The sequence below is a fragment of the Kwoniella mangroviensis genome, assembly GCF_000507465.2.
Source record: "Kwoniella mangroviensis CBS 8507 chromosome 1 map unlocalized Ctg01, whole genome shotgun sequence".
NCBI classification, from domain to species: domain Eukaryota; kingdom Fungi; phylum Basidiomycota; class Tremellomycetes; order Tremellales; family Cryptococcaceae; genus Kwoniella; species Kwoniella mangrovensis.
The window spans coordinates 6,573,181-6,592,944 of NW_027062533.1; the positions used below are offsets into that span (position 1 = coordinate 6,573,181).

Here is a 19,764-nt window from a genome sequence, read left to right on the forward strand (position 1 = left end):
TCTTTAGATGTACGTGTAGATCATGTACGAAAATACTCGACATCAGATTCAGTTAGGCAATTCGGTATCCCTTTGACCCAATGCATGAGATTTGCTTCGATACGTCATCGTCTATCTGCCTATGTAAAAATTTCCTCAAGTCCATTTGCCGATCAGAGCCATTGCGAAGAGACCCAGGCCCAAAGCCGTGAGAGCAGATGCGACTCTAGCGTTGGAAGTATCCCTCATATCTCCCACTACCCATTCAGCGTAAAGCAACTGACACAGACCGCCTGTCATGCAAGGTATGGTCAGTATTTGATACTACGTTCATGGTTGTAGCGACTCACTGTAAAGTAAGATACCAGCAGAGATGGAGTTCAAGACTCCGATAGCTAACAGTTCAGCTCTGCCATTTTCGTTGAAAGATTGGTGAACTCCAATGCCCTACGTTCACAGGTATCAGTACACGCCATTCTGTCCTGGCAGTAAGGAGCCGACTGACGATAGCGATTCCAATGGGTGTTATGACAGTGTAGGCCATACACATCAACCATTTCTTCCATGCTACACCACCCTTAGTGTCCACCCAAACTAGAGCGCCTATTCTCGCGCCTAAACCCAATCCTTCGAAAAGTTGATGGAATACCAGGGCTACGGTGAGAATTAATCTATCAGCTTGCATTGTTGCCGTTACATCCCGATGGCGTACCTGCGAAAGTAACCTCGAACCCATCTGTCTGAGCACCTAGAGCTACTCCAATCATTATGGAATGGAATACGATTCCTCCCTCCAGCAACTGCACGTCCCAGTGTGCCCTTCTGGAGGCTGGATCGAGCTCCAGGAGAGGCCGACAGCCGCTTTCGCAACATAGATCCTGGAACATGGGTTTGGAATCGCTGGTCGGTGTGACTTCAGCCGTTGGGGCTTCCGCAACGGTCTCTGCTGGTTGACAGTCTGAGGGGGGATTCTTGAGGGCGGCCTGGGATCAAAGCATGATTAACAGCTTAGAATGCGTGACTAGATCGACTCGCATCAACGGTAATGTTGTATTTCACTCACCCATCTAGCACCGAAATAATCTACCAGCCAGATCACAAGCATAGAAGCCATCGCTATGGCAGGTGCGGTAGGTTCATAGGCCAATTCACCGATACATTCGCTGAGATACATGATCAGCACTTTTGGCCTCTCAAGTAAGACGTTTGGACACTCACTTTGAAAAGGTCTCAAAGGAGTCTTGGAGCAAGTGACAGAACCTACCGTGCATGGTCAGTCAGGTTATATGCAGCAACGTGTATGTCATCGTGACTCACGCCAGACTGATGATGATACCAGTACCAAAATACTTGAGGACGAAGAACGTTCTTCGGAAAAACACATTTTGAGTGCCATCCGAAGTAGGACCCATCAGAACAGGCAGGAAGACTCCTATACCGGATCCCACCAGTATCACAAAAACCGAAGCTACATGTAATCCCAAACTATATGACTCAGGAGTAGAAGGAGCGCATGAGTCAGAATCGGCTGCTTCGGAGGCGTAATCAGCTTTGACCGTTGTTAGTAGACCCGCCAATAGGAAGTATGGGAGCATTGTGAAGGTGTGTTGGTGGGAAGTTCACCTGGTCTATGGATCATTTCATGCTCCATTTATGTATGGATAATATGATCATTGAAAATCTCGGATTTTCCTGCTGTTTCTGGTGTGCCGAGGACTTGTAGGCTATTTTGGGACTGTTGTGACTGGTCGGGTCCTCAACAAACGAGGAACGTAAGTTCTCTTTGTTGTTATCATCTGAACGATGGGTAATTGTCTAGGTATGTTCAGTATGTGCAATCGGTATGGTCATGCATGATACCTCTGTAGACGTTGAAGATGTTCGTCCTGCGGTGATAAACCATAGTGCAGAAAGTCCTCATTCGACTGACACGGGCCAAGTTCCCCTCCAGATGGATGTCCTCCGACGGTTGTGTAAGTATTTGGGTTTCTCACCTCGACCTCCACCACAGGCTGATAACTCCGGTTCATCGACTAATTCAACGGTTGCGTAAATAGGACATGGAAAGGCATCCAAAATACTGTTGGTACCATATGCATACGCCCACAGCACCCTACAAGTCGAAATAGAAGCATACAACGCATGATCCAAAGGACAACGCTTCCTAAAAACTACTACCGAAATCGTACTGCAACGGATCTTCCACGTCTAAATGCGGTCTCAGGATGTTGTCCAAGAGAGCTTGAGTATCTCTATCCAATTCGAACGCTTTAGAATCCCAAGTCGGGTGGTCGAGCTGGTTCGATTGATTGCTGAACATACTGTTTGCATACTGGTTTTGGTTCGGAAGCAAGCTGTTGATGATTGACGGTAGAGCCGACGCATCAAAGCTGGATGATATCGGGTTGATCAGATTAGAGGGATAGCTGCGAGAAGTGTCGGCTAAGCCATGTGCAGCCAATGAAAGATTGAAACAGGAAGGAGATGGCATACCTCGTTTGACCGACACCTTCGCCATTCAAGCCCAATCCCATCCAAGCGTTCAGATCATTGATCACACCTGTTGAAGGAGCCAACGTGGCATTCAACGGAGTAGCAACTAGATTAGGTGGAATCGGGACGTTGGGGTTGATCGCAATCTCAGCGTTCTGGGAGTGGTACAGGTTCGGCTGATCGAGTATTGGGGGAAAGGACGTTGGATTATGGTCCAAATTGCCGGAATCCGTCGCTAGTGGTAGTTGAGCTGTCTGCCTAGACTCTTGACCTGGTTCGTCTTTCGTCAAGTTCATACGGTCGATCTGCTGAGTCAGTCTCTGTGATCCTTGGGAAATTCCATATTCGGATAGAAGATTCTCCAACAGAATTTGCTGATGTTGAGCGGCAGGCCAAGAGACGGCCATGTGTTTCATCAACTTAATACATTCTCGTGCCCTACTAAGGGATTCCATCTGTCTCTTGGGCGACTGTGCACTGGCCAACGATAAAAGATGGGTTGTTCCACCAATGAAGCAGCACTGAATAGCGGTCGGAGGGCAGAAACGTAGATTGTGGAATCGATGCCAAGTGGTGAGCAGGGTGATCATATGTAGTGCCGCACGGTCGCATTGCTGAGCACGTTCAATCATCTGTACATATACTCTTTTCGTAGACGAGAGGTGCTTACTCACCTTGACAGCCCAGGCCGCAGTCGATGTACCAGATGGTATTGCATTATCATTGTTCGATCCATTTGGCAACGGTGCAAGCGGTCGATAGAGCGGTCTGTGCAAGAGAATCGCCAGCCACGCGTGGGACAGGTGAAGCATGAGGATATGAGGTAGAGCATTTTTGGGAGCGTGGTTATGGAATGTGAGAGAAGGTGGTAGGCCTTCTAGCCATGTACTTAGCGAGAGACTGAGTGGGTCTTAGCTATTATCATGACAAGATTGATCGGACATACCTGATCTCACTTATCACACCTGTGCGTATCAACGTTGACATGTCCGCTTTGATACCATACCTGCAGGTAATCGTAAGCAAACGATGCATCTAGAAATAAATTTGATTGACTTACAGCGTATTCATGATCCGCTCACCAATCCTCATCAATTTGACGGTATGGCAAAACGTCGTACTGAGCATGCCAGGTTGAGCTTTCAACGTACAGTCCTCTCCCGTGGGTGGATCCTCAGGCTGCCATACGAGCTGATCCAGCTCTTCATCTACCGTGGGAGGCAAAGCGGTGTATTCAGGTAATGATATTGACCTTCCGATGTAAGGTGCCCACAATCCTTCTTGAATGAAGGTCGTCCAAAATGTGACATTCCGCTATATGTCCAAGGTGAGTGATGGATTTGTGTTAAGGGGGCAGACGACCACTCACCTCTCTAGCTTGAATCGAGGTTACGTTCCCTTTTTTCAGTAATCTAGTATCGTCCATATTCAACCCCACTATGCCCACACAAGTAACCCCGTTAGTATCTGGACGTTTACAGAATGGAGATTGAAGAGAAAGATGGAAATTGGTCTGGAAAACTCACAAGCTAAGCTTGTTCTCAGAGCCTGCCCAATATATAACCATCCCAAATTATGCTCAGCTTCCAAGCTATGATAGGACGCCAGATGAGCAAAAGCTTGGACTGTTGCTACGGTAGGATTCATCCCTTCATCGTCTATGAGATCCTTCGCCTTCTTTGCGAATACTCTACGTGTTTCCGAAGCTCGAAGGTATGGCTCATCGCTTATTCCCAGGGCTATCGCTAGTATCGCATTGTGCAACATGGGTGAGTAATGAGGGGTTTTGGTTTGCTGGTGATGGTTGTCGGTATACAGAGCAGTGTGAAGATCTTGACGGAACAGGATGGGATTGGTCCGTTGTCCTGATTGCAAATGCAAAGGGCATTCAGTGACAGAACAGATGATTAGGCAGCATCAGACTCACCCCAACAAGCGTAGAACCGAAAGAACCTGTCAATAGCCTGGTCATGCTGCTCTTGCGTCATGTATACTTCCGAAGGTAGATATCTGGAGAACCCATATGGGAGGGGATCTGGTGACTGCGGTGACATGTCTGACCTGTTGACCCGTTCATTGCTGTATTTACCTATGTGACGGAAAGCGGATGTTGGGCCATGCACCTGTAGCTCTCCCTTTTCTCCTTCCACCTATGCACGCGATACTTATCAGGATGACCATCGAAGGCAGGCGGCAGATTGAGAGTATATGAGGGGGTAATGACCACTCACGAGATGATCCTGCGACCATGACCTAAGATCGCCCGTGGATTCCTCCATTTTGTCCTTATCTTTCTTATGCTCTCCTTCTTCATCCTCCGATCCTGCTGCACCACCACCTCCAGATGTGCCCGGGTCTAAGCCATGTTCTCTCAGGAGCCTCTCCAGGTCCTGTACACGAGTGGTAAGAGCTTGGACTTGTTGACGGGAGAGGGGCTTTCGATAATCTTCCCTTGGTTCCCAGTAGCATTCATCCTACTCGCAGTTCCTGAAGTCAGATACACAGACGCATACGCATGATGGCGGCGCTCAATAAAGACATGGCGACTCGCCTTGTATACTGCACAGGTAGTACAAGATGGTCGAATTCCATCGCATTTGCACCTTCTATCATTCATGTCATTTGTCATCAGATTCAAGCTCCCGATCATCATTTTCACACGCAGACGTACCTCCTCCTGCACGGCTCACAGGCCTTTCCTACATTTGTCCGCTTCTTCTTTGGTTTGGCGGGATGTGAGTGGTCGAAAACCACAGGTGTCGAAGACTCTCCTGCTGACATTTTATTTGATTATAGCGATGTAAAGGTAATCGATTTGATTGGACCGAGAAGACATAGTTCAAACCCGACAATTTAAACATCGGTCATTGGGCGATTTCGAGCACTGAACGCTACTTCTTCCGGGTGCTTATTCAACCGGATGCAGGAGTAGTTGAAGGCATGGAGACATTCAGGAAATATTATGTATATTAAGATGTTATATATGCACCAACAAGGAAGGCGACAGGAGGGAAGATATTGCATAGACTCGCTTAGATTGAGTTGTTACAGTATTGAGGAACACCAGTTACCCTTGTTTTGGTACAGTGTGGCATTCCTCGTCCCGAAGAGTCACCCCCATCTCGGACTCATTCTCATTCGCTGCTGAGACTTTGCAAATACTGAATGCTCTGCGATTCTGTAGGCTGCAGTCAGTTCCAAACCATGAGAGCCTATACATATGTTTCTTCCGATGACCTATAAATACATACATCGACAGAACTCTTCGGATTGTCCCCTTGTCCCCTTCCGCCTCTCACCCAAAGCCATCGTCTGCTTGCCTCGGGTCCTACGCGGCCAGCGATATGACGAGTTGACCAGGATCCAATACAGTCCCTGGAGGTGATACGATCTTCTTGACTACTTTCCCATCCATACTTGCATCCGCTCGTACCGCTGGGAAAGAGGACACATTTTGATGAGCCCTCGGGCTATGAATCATCGCATGAGGCACAAAGCAACCTACCGATTTCCATCTTCATAGCTTCCAAGACAGCCACCACTTGGCCATCTTTTATTGTATCTCCAAGATTCACGTTGATCTTCCACACACTCGAAGTCATCGGTGCAATCACATTCACACCTTCTTCTATCAGAGAAGCGAATATCAATTACAATCTTTTTTTGTGATCGTGGTTTCACTCACTCTCGGAACCGTCCTCCTCCCCGCCCTCAGCGGTATTCTGAGCCTGCTTTTCTCTCCAGACTTGCACTAATCGGTTCTCTTCTTGAGTGGCAGCTTTCGTAGCTAGGTTTCTATTCTTGACAAACTCTGCAGCCTCGTCGGCGATGGAATCTATAAACTTCTCATAAGAAGCAGGATCGAAAGTCGTCTCTTCAACATCAAAGTCCAGACGACCCGTTTTGAACTGCTCATATACCTCGTCAAACTCATCAGACGTCACCTCGTAGAACTGGATTTGATCGAATTCCCGTAACAGCCATGGGTGGTCGAACCCTGGTTTGGCAGCATGTGGATCCCATGTAGACAACGTTCTGCCCCACAGCTGATATCCACCCGGGGATTCCATCGGATAAATGACTGTCAGAGGTCCACCTAGACCCACGGTACCTTCCGCAGTGAAGGCCCGTACAGGATTGTACTTTTGAGCGACATAGATCAAACGAGGATCGAGTGGCAGCATGAACGGTAGTCCCGCTAAGAAGCTGACACCAACTACGAGCTGAGGGCAGGTGACGATGGATTTCAAGGCTGTGTCTCTATCCTTGACGCCATTCGCTTTAGCGATGTATTCCATGTTATCGGGCAAGTACACCGCTGAGTCACGGACGGTGGCCATGTAATCCTGTATAGCCTTCTTCGAGAGCGGATCGTCCAACAGAATAGGGAATCTGAACAGTCGACTGGGTAGAGGGGAGTGAGAAGCACTTTCCAATTCCTCTTCGAGAGCGATCAGACGGGCAAGCATTTCTTTCTGGGTAGTGACAAGAGGATCGAACTGGACGTTGTAGGCTGTGTTCTTACTAGTCAGTGACAAGTCATGGAGGGGCGAACAGTTCCTCGAGAATGACTTACATCGTGCGCATCCGATCACGGCAACTACACCTTTGACCTCTCCAGAATCAATTTTATTCAGTCGATGCTGTATGTGAACTCTGGTGAGAACGTTGGCGATCATTGGACCGTAGGTTACGTGTATGTGACAATCGCCGGCCTGAGATCTCGTTAGCTGACTTCACTTTCTCGGGTCAGACGTTCCGCTCACTTGTCTGTATTTGACTTCAATCGTCTTTTTGACGGGATCTGCAGGTGTATGATGTAATATCGTCTCATCCCAATCCTCCGGAAGGTCCACATTGATGGTCTTCAATTCTTCAGAAGATATTTGGCCGTTGATGAATCTCTTGATCTGTGACACGTATTCTTCCGTTCTGCGTCGGAGGAGAAGAGCAGAGTTCCAAGATATCCTTTTGAATCGGATCGAATCGCCGGGTCGACATTGCCCGAGTCGCCAGAAATCGCCACGGACAATTGTATTGGTAATAGCGAGACCTCCAGCCATCGGTGCATCCTGAAAAGACTTTCAGCTTCAGGGGTATATGCCAATTAATGTGAGCACCTACCACTGGGAGAATGACTGGATCGTCACCGTTCCAGTTTAGCCCACCATACGAGTAAGGCTCGTCGATAACGTTTGCGGGATGACTTCCACCTTCTCCACCATCTTCTCTTGACCACTGAAGTCTTGGTCCCTTGAGACGATACCCAGACCGAGACGCATTGTGGGAGATTTTCCATTCTGTCTCATAAAGTGTCTGTCGATCTAAGGTACAGGCATCAGCTACGAAGTTCAGGTCCGGTGTTTTACAAATTTACCTTTTTCGGTCGTGAAGTCTGGCTCGTCATGCGGCCCAGGCATCGTATAAAGCTCCCATTTGGTCTTCCACAGACTGTCCAATCGGGCGATTTGAGGGATTGTGATCGGCTTGTAATGCTCAGCCCATTCTTCTGTCTGAGGATTCAAGTCCAAACTGTCGTTGGGAAGCAGGTGTCTCCCCTGTACACCTCCCAATTTGAGTGTCGTAGTTGTCGATTTGGATCCTAGATATACAGGGATTGTAGGGAAGCCACCTCTGATCGCGATGTAACTTCGACATCCGGAAGATACCATACCCAATTTCATTTTCTTGCCCGCAGGTACCAGTAGTGAGGTGTACATATCGACCTTCTCCCCATCAATCGAGACGTCCACCACACCTCCAGTGACAGCCACAATGGCAGGTGCATGGAAGAGTAGTTCTGGCCCTACAAGAGTAACTTCTAAAGCTTCCCGATTCTCGCCATTACCCACAAGAAGGTTGGCGACTCGGAATGAGACAGAATCCATTGGACCACTTTCAGGTACACCATTTCCGACACCCTTCCTGGCTGGTAGATCCTGGACGGTCGTATAAGCTCCACCTGAGATGACATCCAATGTCGTAGGAGAGAACTTGAAGTGATCGCTGGTCAAGAATGCAGTGGTGGTATCTCCGATTCTGAACGCGTTCGAGCCAACGATAGCAGCGAGATATTGGAAGTTGGTTGGACAGCCTTGGACTTTCGATTGGGTGAGCGTCGCTAACATCTTGTCGGTAGCTTGATCATGCGAATCTCGATCCCACACGATGACTTTGGCGATCATTGGATCGTAAAATGGGGATATGTTGGTTCCCGACTGGATCCAGGTGTCGACTCTGACACCATCGGCTTCATACCATTCTACATGCTGTAGCAGACCAGGCGAAGGAGCAAAGTTTCTCGAGGGCACCTCCGCGTATACTCTGGCTTCAATGGCGAAACCAGTAGGGCTGTCTTTCTGTAACGCTTTTAAGGCGGTTACCTCTAATCCGCCTTTGCCTCTGGCCTGCATTTCAGCCTGTTGCAGCATGAGCGAGACGAGATCGACATTGTAGCACATTTCCGTGATCCCATGCTCAACCTGTAATCGGGTGCTGCATTCCATTTCAGCTTCTGTCATGCAACGGAGATGAATCCCTCCACTCACTTCATCTCCAAAAAGTAGAATGATCCGTCCGTGTCGTCAACCAAGAATCTACAGTTGAAGATATCAGCTCGATCATGAAGAAGAGAATACCACTTGTCCCTCACTCTACTGTACCTGCACTACCATAACATACGTTACTCGCCAGCGATACCGCACAGCTGGTCAAACGTTCTCGCATTTCTGGGATACATCAGTTAGATTAGCACACATTGCTGACTGTTATGACCAATGATAATCGAACCTACCTGGTCTGCTGTGGACAAAAGGGGAAGGGCATTCTTCGACCACCTTTTGATGTCGCCTCTGGATACTGCATTCCCTTTCACCAAAATGAACGGCTCCTCCCAGTCCATTCCCGAATACCTGCACTTCAACGTGACGACTTTTGGCAACGTATTTTTCCATAAACATGGCAGTATTCTTGAACAGAGTTGCACCTCTGGCGTGGACCGAATGAAACGCAGCTTCGATCTCAGATTCATTCCAGCATATCTGCAAACCCATACCTCCTCCACCTGCTGTCGCTTTCAGCATGACCTGATTTTGTTTGTTAGCTTGATCTTGGTCTCACGATGAAATGAGCTTCAGGGATAGACTCACTGGATAGCCTATTTTGCTAGCTGCTACCAAGGCTTCTTCCGCTGAGTTGAGCAGATCGGTACCGGAGATGACAGGTACCTTAGAATCCGATCAGCATGAGTTGTAAGATCAGAATAGTTTAAAAGTGTACTAACTCCCGCCTGTACAGCTAGTTCACGTGCAGTATGCTTCAAACCGAACTTCGTAATCACTTCAGAAGAGGGTCCGACCCATGTCAAACCGGCTGCTTCTACTTTCTCGGCAAACCCATCGTTCTCAGATAGGAACCCTGTACTATCATGTTTAGCAGATACACCGTAGCTGCTCGAAAACTCCACTCACCATATCCCGGAATTACCGCATGAGCACCGCTTTTCCTTGCGATATCCAGAACATCCTCCTCCGTTATATAAGCGGTCTGGTCATTGCCAGGAAGTAGCCAAGCCTCGTCTGCTGACCTAACATGGGCACTTGATCTATCCGCTTTCGAGTAGATTGCTATACTCGTCAAGCCCAGTTCCTTGCATGATCTGATTATACGACAGGCTATTTCACCTCTGTTGGCGATAAGTACTTTGCGTATACGCTGAAACGAGTCGATGATGAGCACCATAGTGAGCGAATCGTTGGTTTGCGATGAAGAGTGAGTATAAGCAAGGTGGTTGTTGAGGAGTATGTTGAGACCGGTTACTCTTATGGTTGAACTGATACGTGATTGCCTGCTTATCGATTGGGTGGAGGACATTCAGGGATCGCGTCCCACAGGCACAGGATCATTTAAGCGATCAGTTCCTCGGAATCCCCCCGGGATCCTCTAGGGGGGTTATCACCCTGATACGGAAGTGCTGATGGATATTTTGTCGGTGGATCTGTTTGTAACTGAGTGATGGATGCTTCAACAAAAGTTGGTGACACACACTTAATTCCGATTAAGGTCTATTCGTCTTGACTTGCGTTCGTTTCTACATCAATATTCCCTATCTCACGACAATGGTCAACAGCACATCGAGCAGCTCACACCAGCTCCAAAGAGTCGAGATCAACGTGGATTGTGGGGAGGCTTTCGGGTATTGGCAATGCGGTCCAGATGAAGATCTCATGCCTCTCATCGATGCCGCGAATATCGCCTGCGGGGGACATGCGGGAGATCCGGTGACTATAAGGCGGACAGTAGCGTTGGCGAAGAAGCATGGCATCAAAGTGGGAGCCCGTGAGTATCATTTCATTGGTGTATAGAATAGTGTTTTAACATGATCTGCTTAGATCCTGGCTTCCCCGACAAAGTTGGCTTCGGTAGAAGGGTCCTAGCAATGACTTCGGAGCAAGCGTACTCTGAGATGTGAGTGTGTCAATTCCTGCTCATTCCATTGAAGTCTATCTGAACGATCCGCTGTTGTCCAGGCTTTACCAAGTGGGCGCGCTAAAGGTGTTCTTGGATGAAGCTGGAGTACCTTTGAATCATATCAAGCCGCACGGCATGTGGGTATGTACTATTTCTGCATGCTCCACACACTCGCACAGCTGATCGTCCTTGCAGTACATCATGATGCAGAATAACGAAGAGCTTAATGATGCGGCTATGCGAGCCATAAGTCATTTCAAGGTTCCTGTCTACGGAATGCCGAACACTCTGCACGAATCAGGCGCCAGGAAGTACGGAATCCCATTCATCCCAGAAGCTTTCGTAGATGTGAACTACGACTCAGAAGGTGTACTGTTAGGAGTGCCCGGAAGTCGGAAGATGACGACCGAGGATATATATCAAGCAGCCTTGTCTTTGGGAAAGAAGGGCTTGGTAGCAGCGGTAGATCACAGCTTGATAGATGTTGGCGTCAAGGGCAGCCCATTCACCATTTGTCTGCATTCAGATCTTGGAACATGTAGAGAGAACGTCGCAGCAGCCAGGAAAGCTGTTGACGAGATCAACAAGGAGTTGTACAGTAGTCCATAGCCTGTGATACGTTGTCGTGTATATTGACTTTTCTATGTTACTTTTCCATGCACATATTGTGTCTTCCGGTCGACTGCACCCTTCCAAATATCACCAATAGCAGTCGTTATCTATCGCGTAAGAGAGACATTGTCAATTGGAACGGTTCTTTAGTTATCGGGATCTATCTGCATCTTCCTGTCAGTTTCCGCATGCCCTGGCCCGGATAATGGACAGATCATCACATGATAAGCTGATCAGGGAATCGTGACGTCGAACCAATTGATGGGCGCACGAGGTCATAAATTCCCATATTTGGAAATAATGATTCCACCTAGATAACATAACTAACGTAATGATCCAGCATCATAGCTGAAAAGTCCACGGAACATGGGCGGAAAAACTTTATAAGCGAATCAGAAGGAATATCATTTGAGCAGTTTGCACCACTGATAAGACGTATGACTCGGTCCCCCGCAACATCCTTCGTACTTAAATACCTACCGCAGCTGACTCTATTGGGTTCTCTCTTCCCATCAACGATCAGAAACATCAAGAGAAGCCAGTATGAGCGACATCGAGAAGAATATCACAGACTATCCTGCTTCTGGAAGCATGGAGACGCAGACTGTAGCTGTGCCAGAAGGAGACAAATACGATATTAACAACCCCGAATACGATGCCGTGTTCGGTGAACGAAAGGAGGGGGCAGTTGACTACAGATCGATGGGCTGGATCAAAGCGACCATCGTTATGTTGAAAACCATCATTGCGTTGGGAGTGCTTGCTATGCCTACTGTGCTTTCGGCTACCGGTGGTGTCCCTGGTGCTTTGAGTGAGTTCTGTCTGTTCTGGATGTGACGTCGCCGGTGCTGACTGTTATTCCCTCAGTCATTGTCATCATCGGTCTTATTACTACCTGGACCGGTCATGTGGTTGGTATGTTCAAGAAAAATCACCCTGAGGTATATTCCATGGACGGTGTGGGCTATATTTTGGGCGGTAAATGGGGCCGAGAGTTCTTCACCATCGCGTACCCTATGTTCATGATCTTCTTGTCTGGTTCCGGTTTCGTGGCTATCTCTATCGCTTTCAATGCTGTCACCGCTTATGCCACTTGTACGGTCGCTTGGGTTGTCGTTGTGAGTCTTGTTGAGTTCAGTTCCATGGTCTACATCCCTGCTGATACGTCAGGCACACCAGGCAACGGTCGGCACCTTCGCCCTCGCTTCGATCCAGACCCTTAACAAAGTGTCCATCTTAGGTTGGATCGGATTCGTTTCCGTCATGGCCGCGATCCTCATCATCACCATCTCCGTTGGAATTCAAGATCGACCATCCGCTGCTCCTCAAACTGGTCCTTGGGATAAGAACATCGCGGCTGTCAACCATCAAGGAACTTTCCTCGGCGGTATGGGAGCTGTCTCCACCGTCGTCTTCTCATATTCCGGTACTCCGGCCTTCTTCAATGTTGTCGGTGAAATGAGGAAGCCCAGGGACTACGACCGAGCTCTTTACTGGTGTCAATCTATCGTTACCGCCACCTACTTGACAATCGGTATCGTGGTATACTACTACTGTGGGCAATATCTTGCCAATCCTGCTCTTGGCTCCGCTGGTGTCATCATCAAAAAGGTCGCCTATGCCGTTGCACTGCCCGGTTTATTCGTCAGTGTGACCATCTATACCCATGTAGGAGCCAAGGCGATCTTTGTCAGACTGTTGAGGTGAGTAGTATTTCTTGTAGATGGGAGGGGATCTTGCTGATGATATCTTCGTTTGCACAGAGGCTCTGATCATCTGACTGCCCACTCCTTCACTCACTGGGCAGTCTGGCTTGGAACAGTTGCTGGCTGTGTAACCATCTCTTTCATCCTCGCTGAAGGTGAGTAACGTCCTCAAATACAAAGACTCGCGCTGACCCCAAACTCCCTCCCCAGCGATTCCTTTCTTCGGTGATCTCGTCAATCTCATCGGTGCCACCCTGGGAACGCTCATGTGCATGATAGCATGTGGTTGGATGTGGCTACATGACAACTTGCCTCGACGAAAAGAGGACAAGTCGTTGTATTATAAGATGCTCGTACTCCTCAACGTTGGTATCGTTATCGCTGGTGTCTTCATCGTCATCACTGGTACTTGGAGTGCTGTTGTCAGTATCAGGAACTCCTACTCCTCCGGACTTATAACCAGTCCTTTCTCATGTGCCGATAACAGTAACTCTAGCTAGACTCTGAAAGCCGGAACGATTCGGGTAGATCTACGACATAGTTATATTATAGTATATAGTCTCATAGATTCATGATAGATAGTTGTTCATGCATTCTCACTAAGGTAATGATGTAACCACTCGCAGGTGGCAGAGGCGAACAGGTATCCATGATCTCAAGTGCCGACTTGGGAATCCATCATCCTTCGTTCGATGTCTTTTCAAGTGTGGCGTCACTCTCCTGGAAGTACCCACGCTATAGTGCACTGCACTTGTTGCTATTTGCAGTTTGTAACCCTCTCGAGTTACGGAAACGAAGACATGGACACTCCATGGTTGGGTGACGGTCATTACATGGGTTGTTGCACCCGGAAGTAGTTGGGTTTCCATATCATGCTTTACAAGCTTGATTTATGTTCAAGTATCGAGAGTCGGCTTGAACCTCCGAGTTTTATATATTTAGTTGGGATTATTTAGTCCCAACATTGAGTTCATCGATCTCCAAAGATCATCCCGTCGAGCTGTAGTACAGCCGTGGTAACCTATCTATCAACCAACAGACTTCGTTGACATAGATCAACTCCGTGTGTGGCGTCTGTTCTGAAGTGTTCGTACATTGTGAGTACGCGCTGCCTTTAAGGCCGACCTTCATTCATTAAGTAATGTTTCAGGATTTCGGTTTGAGCGACATAACACCAATTACCATTTTGAACCCCATCCTGCCACCACGCCTGATGCCGTAAACCCGCCCGGATGGCCTTCGCTACTCATTCTTAACTCTTGCTCACCGTATCCGACAAGCGACCGAAAGGACTCTTCTTACTATTTACAAGATCATCCACTCCTTCTGAGGAGCCCACATCCGCGCTTATACATACAATCCGACCCATAGACCCTTTTTGTGCGATAGCTGCTCGCTCTTAAGAGCAAATTTACTCAACTATGAGCCAAGTCGATTGGGACAGCCCTTCTGAGATGTCCCCATTTCATCAACGCGCATTTCTCTCTTACTCCTGCAAGCCAAGCACTGGTGATAGCAAACATGGCCGAGAAGAAGGATGACACCATCGTCGGGGGCTACGCCGAGCCTTTCGTCACGCGCCGCCTTGACTCAACGGAGTACACTGGTACCCAACGTGCCTCAGGTCTTCAGCGGGATCTCAAGTCCCGGCACATGGCAATGATCTCTATCGGAGGTGTCTTGTGAGTAGGCAATAATCCCTGTTTGTGGATTTTGTGCGGTGTGTATGTTGCGGCAACTGACTTCTTGAACTCACAGGGGAACTGGACTATTTCTGTACACTGGAGATGCGTTGGTCAATGGAGGTCCTCTTGGTTTATTGTTGGGATTCATATTCATGGGTTCGGTCTGTTACTCGGTCATGGTGAGTGAGCACCTTGAATCTTCCGTGTGATCATCCGCTGAGGCACGAGCAGATTTGTCTTGGTGAAATGGTGGCATTCTTGCCTCTACCTGGAGGACCAATTGCCCTAGCCGCTCGATACGTCGATGAGTCGCTGTCTTTTACCATGGGCTGGTTCTACTGGTACACCTGGACGATCTTCTTTCCGTCAGAACTATCAGCTCTCGCAGTGCTCATCAACTTATGGGAGAGTTCCATCAATAATGCCCTTTGGATATCCATCTTCCTCATCGTCGCCGTAGGGATCAACATGCTCGGAGCTGGAGCATACGGCGAAACTGAATTCTGGTTGGCAACGATCAAAATTATTATGATCACAGGGCTGATCATTCTGGGAGTCGTTATCTCGGCAGGTGGTGGACCGAGTCATGACAAGATTGGATTCAGATATTGGAGGAACCCAGGGCCATTCGTTCAGTACATGTGAGTCAAAAATAATGCTATGACGAAGAGCACTCCGGCTGACACTCACGTCTTGGCAGGGATATCCCCGGTTCGTTGGGTCGATTCCTCGGCTTCTGGGCAGTCCTCACCCAAGCCGCGTTTGCCTATGTAGGATCTGAAATAGTCGCTATTGCTGCCGGAGAAGCCAAAGACCCTCGTCGTAACATCCCTCGAGCGATCCGAAACGTATACATCAGGATCATCCTCTTCTACTTGGGTGGGACCTTCGTCATCGGCCTCACTGTTCCTTCCAATGACCCACGTCTCGCACTCAATGCCGGAACAGCACTCGCTTCGCCGTTCGTCGTAGCAATTCACACAGCTGGAATTAAGGTCTTGCCATCGATCATCAATGCGGGTCTAATCACCTCTGGTCTATCAGGCGCATCATCGGAACTCTACACTTCTTCACGAGCTCTACATGGACTTGCAGTAAACGGCCACGCTCCTGCATTCTTCGCTCATGTCACCTCACGAGGAGTCCCCGTCATTGGCATTGCGACTTGCGCTATCTTCGGTGCCCTTGCTTATATGTCCCTCGGTTCCAGCGCTGGTGTGGCTTTTGGATATTTCGCTGCCTTGGGTTCGGCTGGAGGTTTGCTCATGTGGTGGGCGGTGAGTCGTTGACGGGATTAAACCTATCTATTGTCGATCTGATAGTTCTCTATCTATAGATCTGCTTCACTCATATGCGATGGGAAAGCGGCACCAGAGCGCAAGACATCGATCGATCAAGTCTACCTTACCACAACCCGCTGAACAAGTATGGTGTCGCAGGGAAGTATGCAATGTTCTTCATATCGCTGGTGCTCTTGTGAGTTGGTTTCATGAACTAGACATGGCATGTATATGCTGACATACTGCAGCTTCTCCGGATGGTCGGTCTTTTACACCGATTCCTGGGATACGGGTACATTCTGTACCAGCTACCTTCCGATCATCCTCTTCCCCTGCGTGTACATTGGTCATAAACTGCTTCGAACGACCAGACTCATTCGGCCTGAGGAGATGGATTTCAACGTGGTCATCGAGGGTGTAGAGTAAATCCTAGATAGGTCGCATAGAGTACTGTGTAATAATGTTGAATACTGTGATTAAGGTAGTTGCGGGGCTGGAGGGTTTATGTGATACTGAACTTATCAATACCCAGGCTACACTATGCTGTAGAGATCAAAGAGATCTTGCAGAATATCTATTCGCACCTCCTGGGGATGGACAGTCGGCGAGCTATGAGAGTCTATAGATCGGACATTTTGGAGGAATTGTGGATTTGCCATAGGAAAATTCAATCTTTGGAAATCTGGAGAGGATATCTGTAGCTCATCTGTAAAGTGCCATCTGCTTCCGTTTCCCCATATCTCAGACACATGGTCATCCCGTTTGTGCGAGCATTACCTATCTTTTCTAGCAGAAACTACGGATTACGATAATCAACGGCAGTAGCAGTTCCTAGCAGGCACACTGGCCCCGGCGCATGTTCATGCGGGGCATATCAAACGGTCCGATTTTCCGAGCTTGGGATATCATCTGTCCGCCCATCGCCTACCATTTATGGACTAGCTCCCTTTTACATCCTCGTGATCTCTTGACCGCAAGACTTCATCGCATGAGCTAGCGATCTCTTGACTACATGCAAACCTTTCTTTCGTAGCTATTTGAGGAATGATGGTCTTCGGCATCAAAAAAGAACTATAAACAAGAAGATCAACGGTTTAATGATCGGCCGCGTCGTTGGTCGAAGACATGAGTCGTCGAGTATATATGTCGACCGCTGCTCCTGCAAAAATTTCGGACGTTTCACCATGAACCTATCGAGATCGATCGACTACACCCATCATGTTGAGCAAAGACCTCGCTCTGTTGTCACTTCTTCTACCCCTCGGTGTATCGAGCTATGTCTTGCCTCGAGACTCGACCGTCAAGCTCGATGTTACAGCTGGAGATAAGCGACCAATCTACGATGCTGCTCCCGTTGGTCTGTCGTAAGTCAGGCTTCTTGGCTGTTGAAGATGGCACCTACTAACGGTCTTGTAGACTTGAGTTTTTCGCCTTCCCAGGCTATGTTCAAGATGTTGCTAGTACCAGCCAGTGTTTTGCAAACCTTGACGCAGCTTCCCAGTCTCAGACAAGAGTTCGTATCGGAGGAACCACGCAGTGAGTCTCATCCACTCATATACAAAGCGTCGAAGCAAGGCGCTGAACCCCAACAGAGATCGAGCCTTGTATGACGCCACTTTGACTTCCCCGGCCCAATTCGTGATCCCTACACCAGGTGGTGCTCCGTTGAACCTGACCTACGGCCCTTCTTTCTTCGATCTGGCCGAGGGACTGAAACGTCCCGTAGTCATTGGACTGAACAGACGATTGAATCAACTCAATAATACTATCGCCGCGGCCAAACAAGCGGTTAAGACAGTCAGCGGGTTATTTGCGCTTGAGCTTGGAAATGAACCGGATTGTGAGTTCACGAATGCTACAACCTTCGGTCTTTGCAAGTTTGCTTGACTCGCCTAAATTGCAGTGTACACGGCCACCGATCCTATCGCCAATAATCAAAGTTGGACTCCGGCATTAGATGCAAAGATACAGATCGACTGGCAAAAAGCTGTGTCCAGTGCATTAGACAAGGATGATATCGTTGAAGCGGGCGTTTTCCTTGAACCACCCAAATTCTCCGTACAGGAGCTAGCCCCACAGGAACAAGGAAATGACACTCTCCACATCGTCAAAACATTCGCCGATCACGCCTATCCTCAGAGCGCTTGTGGAGGGTCCAAAACCGACCTTGCAACTTTGATGGAACACTCCCGTGTCAAGGCTTTCGTCGACGAGTTCAAACCTGAAGTTGAAGCAGCAGTGGCCGTCGGGAAGCCAATAGTCTTCGGAGAGACCAATTCTGGTGAGTGTAATTGACACTCGACGGGAGCTGATCTTTACAGCCACCTGCGGAGGGGGAGGCATTTCCCCTACTTTCGGCGCTGCAATCTGGCTTGCGGATTATGCGCTTCAAGCTGTCAATCTCGGGTACTCACGACTGTACTTCCACCAAGGTACCATTGGTAATAGTGAGTTGTTTTATGATGATCTTTGGTTGGGTTACTCTGCTTATCCGTCTTTGGCAGGTCCATATTCCTGGTGGGGCGCGACGAAGGTGTTCTCTCCGTACTACGGAGCGCTCTTTGCTACTGAGGCGCTGTCGGGTATGTCCAGCATTTCAGCGCTCGATAACGGCACCACTTCGCTGGCTGCCTATGGCTTGTACGCTGAAAATGAAAACGTGCCGAAGAAAGTGGTCTTGATCAATACAGACTATTATCAAAACACGACTACCACGGGGCGCCCATCACAAACATTTAGCCTTTCTGGCCTGGGCAACAATCTCCAAAGTGTCAATGTGAAAAGATTGACTGCGCCTTACGCAACGAGTCAACAGGAGCTTGGTCAAGTACCCACTTTTGGTGGAGTCAGCTACGACAACTCGACATGCAATGCTGTCGGCGATGCGAAGTTCGAGCAAGCTGGCGTAAACAACGGCACTGCAAATGTCAAGGTGTATTCGAGTGAGGCGGTCATAGTATATATCTCTTAGGTAGTTATATATAACATACGAAAACTTTGGCTATTGTAGGTCGTGCAGTTAGGATCGAAGGATTGATGGTCCATAAATCCCCATTGCCAATAGTTGAGCTTGGAAGCGAAATTGAAGTTCTGAAAGAAGAAAAAAGACAGATTATAATAAAAGAGAGACCTGGAAGTGAAATTGAAAAGATGCATCTGAAACTTTACTGAAATGCCCCGACCCCGTTGCACCAACAAGGTGGAAACGAAACAAAGTCACGAATGATCGCCTCCCCACTATTGATCTTATGGGGTTATAGGGAATTTCCCACTCGGGGTCTCAGCCTCTAGAGGGAGATCTGGGACGAGACCTAATACCATTCAATAATTTTCGGCTGGCGAGAGATGATTAGGAAAGCCCAATTCTGATGCAGTGATAGAGATGCAGGTGTATTATATATCGTGAATGTATAGAAGGGTGTCGATGAATCCAAAACATGAACTGAGAGTAGTGCAGTTGGAGTAAGTGAACGATATGAACATGTATTCATGAGTAACGTGTCTACATATTTAGCCTCCCATTTCTTCCACATACGACAA

General features: G+C 48.3%; 7 protein-coding genes across 7 annotated transcripts; 4 read left to right on the forward strand and 3 right to left on the reverse strand.

Moving 5' to 3' along the window:
* Positions 1-135: 135 nt before the first annotated feature.
* I203_102442 (uncharacterized protein) lies at positions 136-1,574 on the reverse strand (the record flags this gene model as incomplete). The annotated part of the gene is made up of 7 exons (XM_065517096.1): positions 136-272; positions 330-426; positions 485-633; positions 692-962; positions 1,043-1,142; positions 1,198-1,239; positions 1,297-1,574. The coding sequence occupies 7 exons, from the start codon at positions 1,572-1,574 to the stop codon at positions 136-138; spliced, it is 1,074 nt and encodes a 357-aa protein (XP_065373914.1).
* Positions 1,575-2,143: 569 nt separating this feature from the next.
* Positions 2,144-5,253, reverse strand: I203_102443 (uncharacterized protein; the record flags this gene model as incomplete). The annotated part of the gene is made up of 11 exons (XM_065517097.1): positions 2,144-2,405; positions 2,473-3,086; positions 3,147-3,372; positions 3,419-3,478; positions 3,533-3,786; positions 3,842-3,909; positions 3,999-4,337; positions 4,400-4,622; positions 4,704-4,946; positions 5,024-5,078; positions 5,144-5,253. The coding sequence occupies 11 exons, from the start codon at positions 5,251-5,253 to the stop codon at positions 2,144-2,146; spliced, it is 2,454 nt and encodes an 817-aa protein (XP_065373915.1).
* A 547-nt stretch (positions 5,254-5,800) lies between these two features.
* I203_102444 (urea carboxylase) lies at positions 5,801-10,212 on the reverse strand (the record flags this gene model as incomplete). Its single annotated transcript, XM_019149824.1, has 13 exons — positions 5,801-5,907; positions 5,978-6,100; positions 6,158-6,985; positions 7,049-7,187; positions 7,239-7,544; positions 7,597-7,796; positions 7,850-8,967; positions 9,021-9,068; positions 9,125-9,200; positions 9,266-9,557; positions 9,621-9,698; positions 9,755-9,888; positions 9,942-10,212. The coding sequence occupies 13 exons, from the start codon at positions 10,210-10,212 to the stop codon at positions 5,801-5,803; spliced, it is 3,720 nt and encodes a 1,239-aa protein (XP_019000922.1).
* Positions 10,213-10,589: 377 nt separating this feature from the next.
* Positions 10,590-11,550, forward strand: I203_102445 (uncharacterized protein; the record flags this gene model as incomplete). Its single annotated transcript, XM_019149825.1, has 4 exons — positions 10,590-10,809; positions 10,863-10,938; positions 11,001-11,082; positions 11,137-11,550. The coding sequence occupies 4 exons, from the start codon at positions 10,590-10,592 to the stop codon at positions 11,548-11,550; spliced, it is 792 nt and encodes a 263-aa protein (XP_019000923.1).
* Positions 11,551-12,096: 546 nt separating this feature from the next.
* I203_102446 (uncharacterized protein) lies at positions 12,097-13,759 on the forward strand (the record flags this gene model as incomplete). The annotated part of the gene is made up of 5 exons (XM_019149826.1): positions 12,097-12,364; positions 12,421-12,671; positions 12,733-13,256; positions 13,317-13,414; positions 13,470-13,759. 5 exons carry the CDS (start codon positions 12,097-12,099, stop codon positions 13,757-13,759), a joined length of 1,431 nt encoding a protein of 476 aa, XP_019000924.1.
* A 1,021-nt stretch (positions 13,760-14,780) lies between these two features.
* On the forward strand, positions 14,781-16,650 carry I203_102447 (uncharacterized protein; the record flags this gene model as incomplete). Its single annotated transcript, XM_019149827.1, has 6 exons — positions 14,781-14,941; positions 15,018-15,123; positions 15,176-15,585; positions 15,645-16,221; positions 16,281-16,420; positions 16,473-16,650. The coding sequence occupies 6 exons, from the start codon at positions 14,781-14,783 to the stop codon at positions 16,648-16,650; spliced, it is 1,572 nt and encodes a 523-aa protein (XP_019000925.1).
* Positions 16,651-17,442: 792 nt separating this feature from the next.
* Positions 17,443-19,195, forward strand: I203_102448 (uncharacterized protein; the record flags this gene model as incomplete). Its single annotated transcript, XM_065517098.1, has 6 exons — positions 17,443-17,588; positions 17,641-17,760; positions 17,817-18,064; positions 18,128-18,505; positions 18,558-18,671; positions 18,729-19,195. 6 exons carry the CDS (start codon positions 17,443-17,445, stop codon positions 19,193-19,195), a joined length of 1,473 nt encoding a protein of 490 aa, XP_065373916.1.
* Positions 19,196-19,764: the final 569 nt, after the last annotated feature.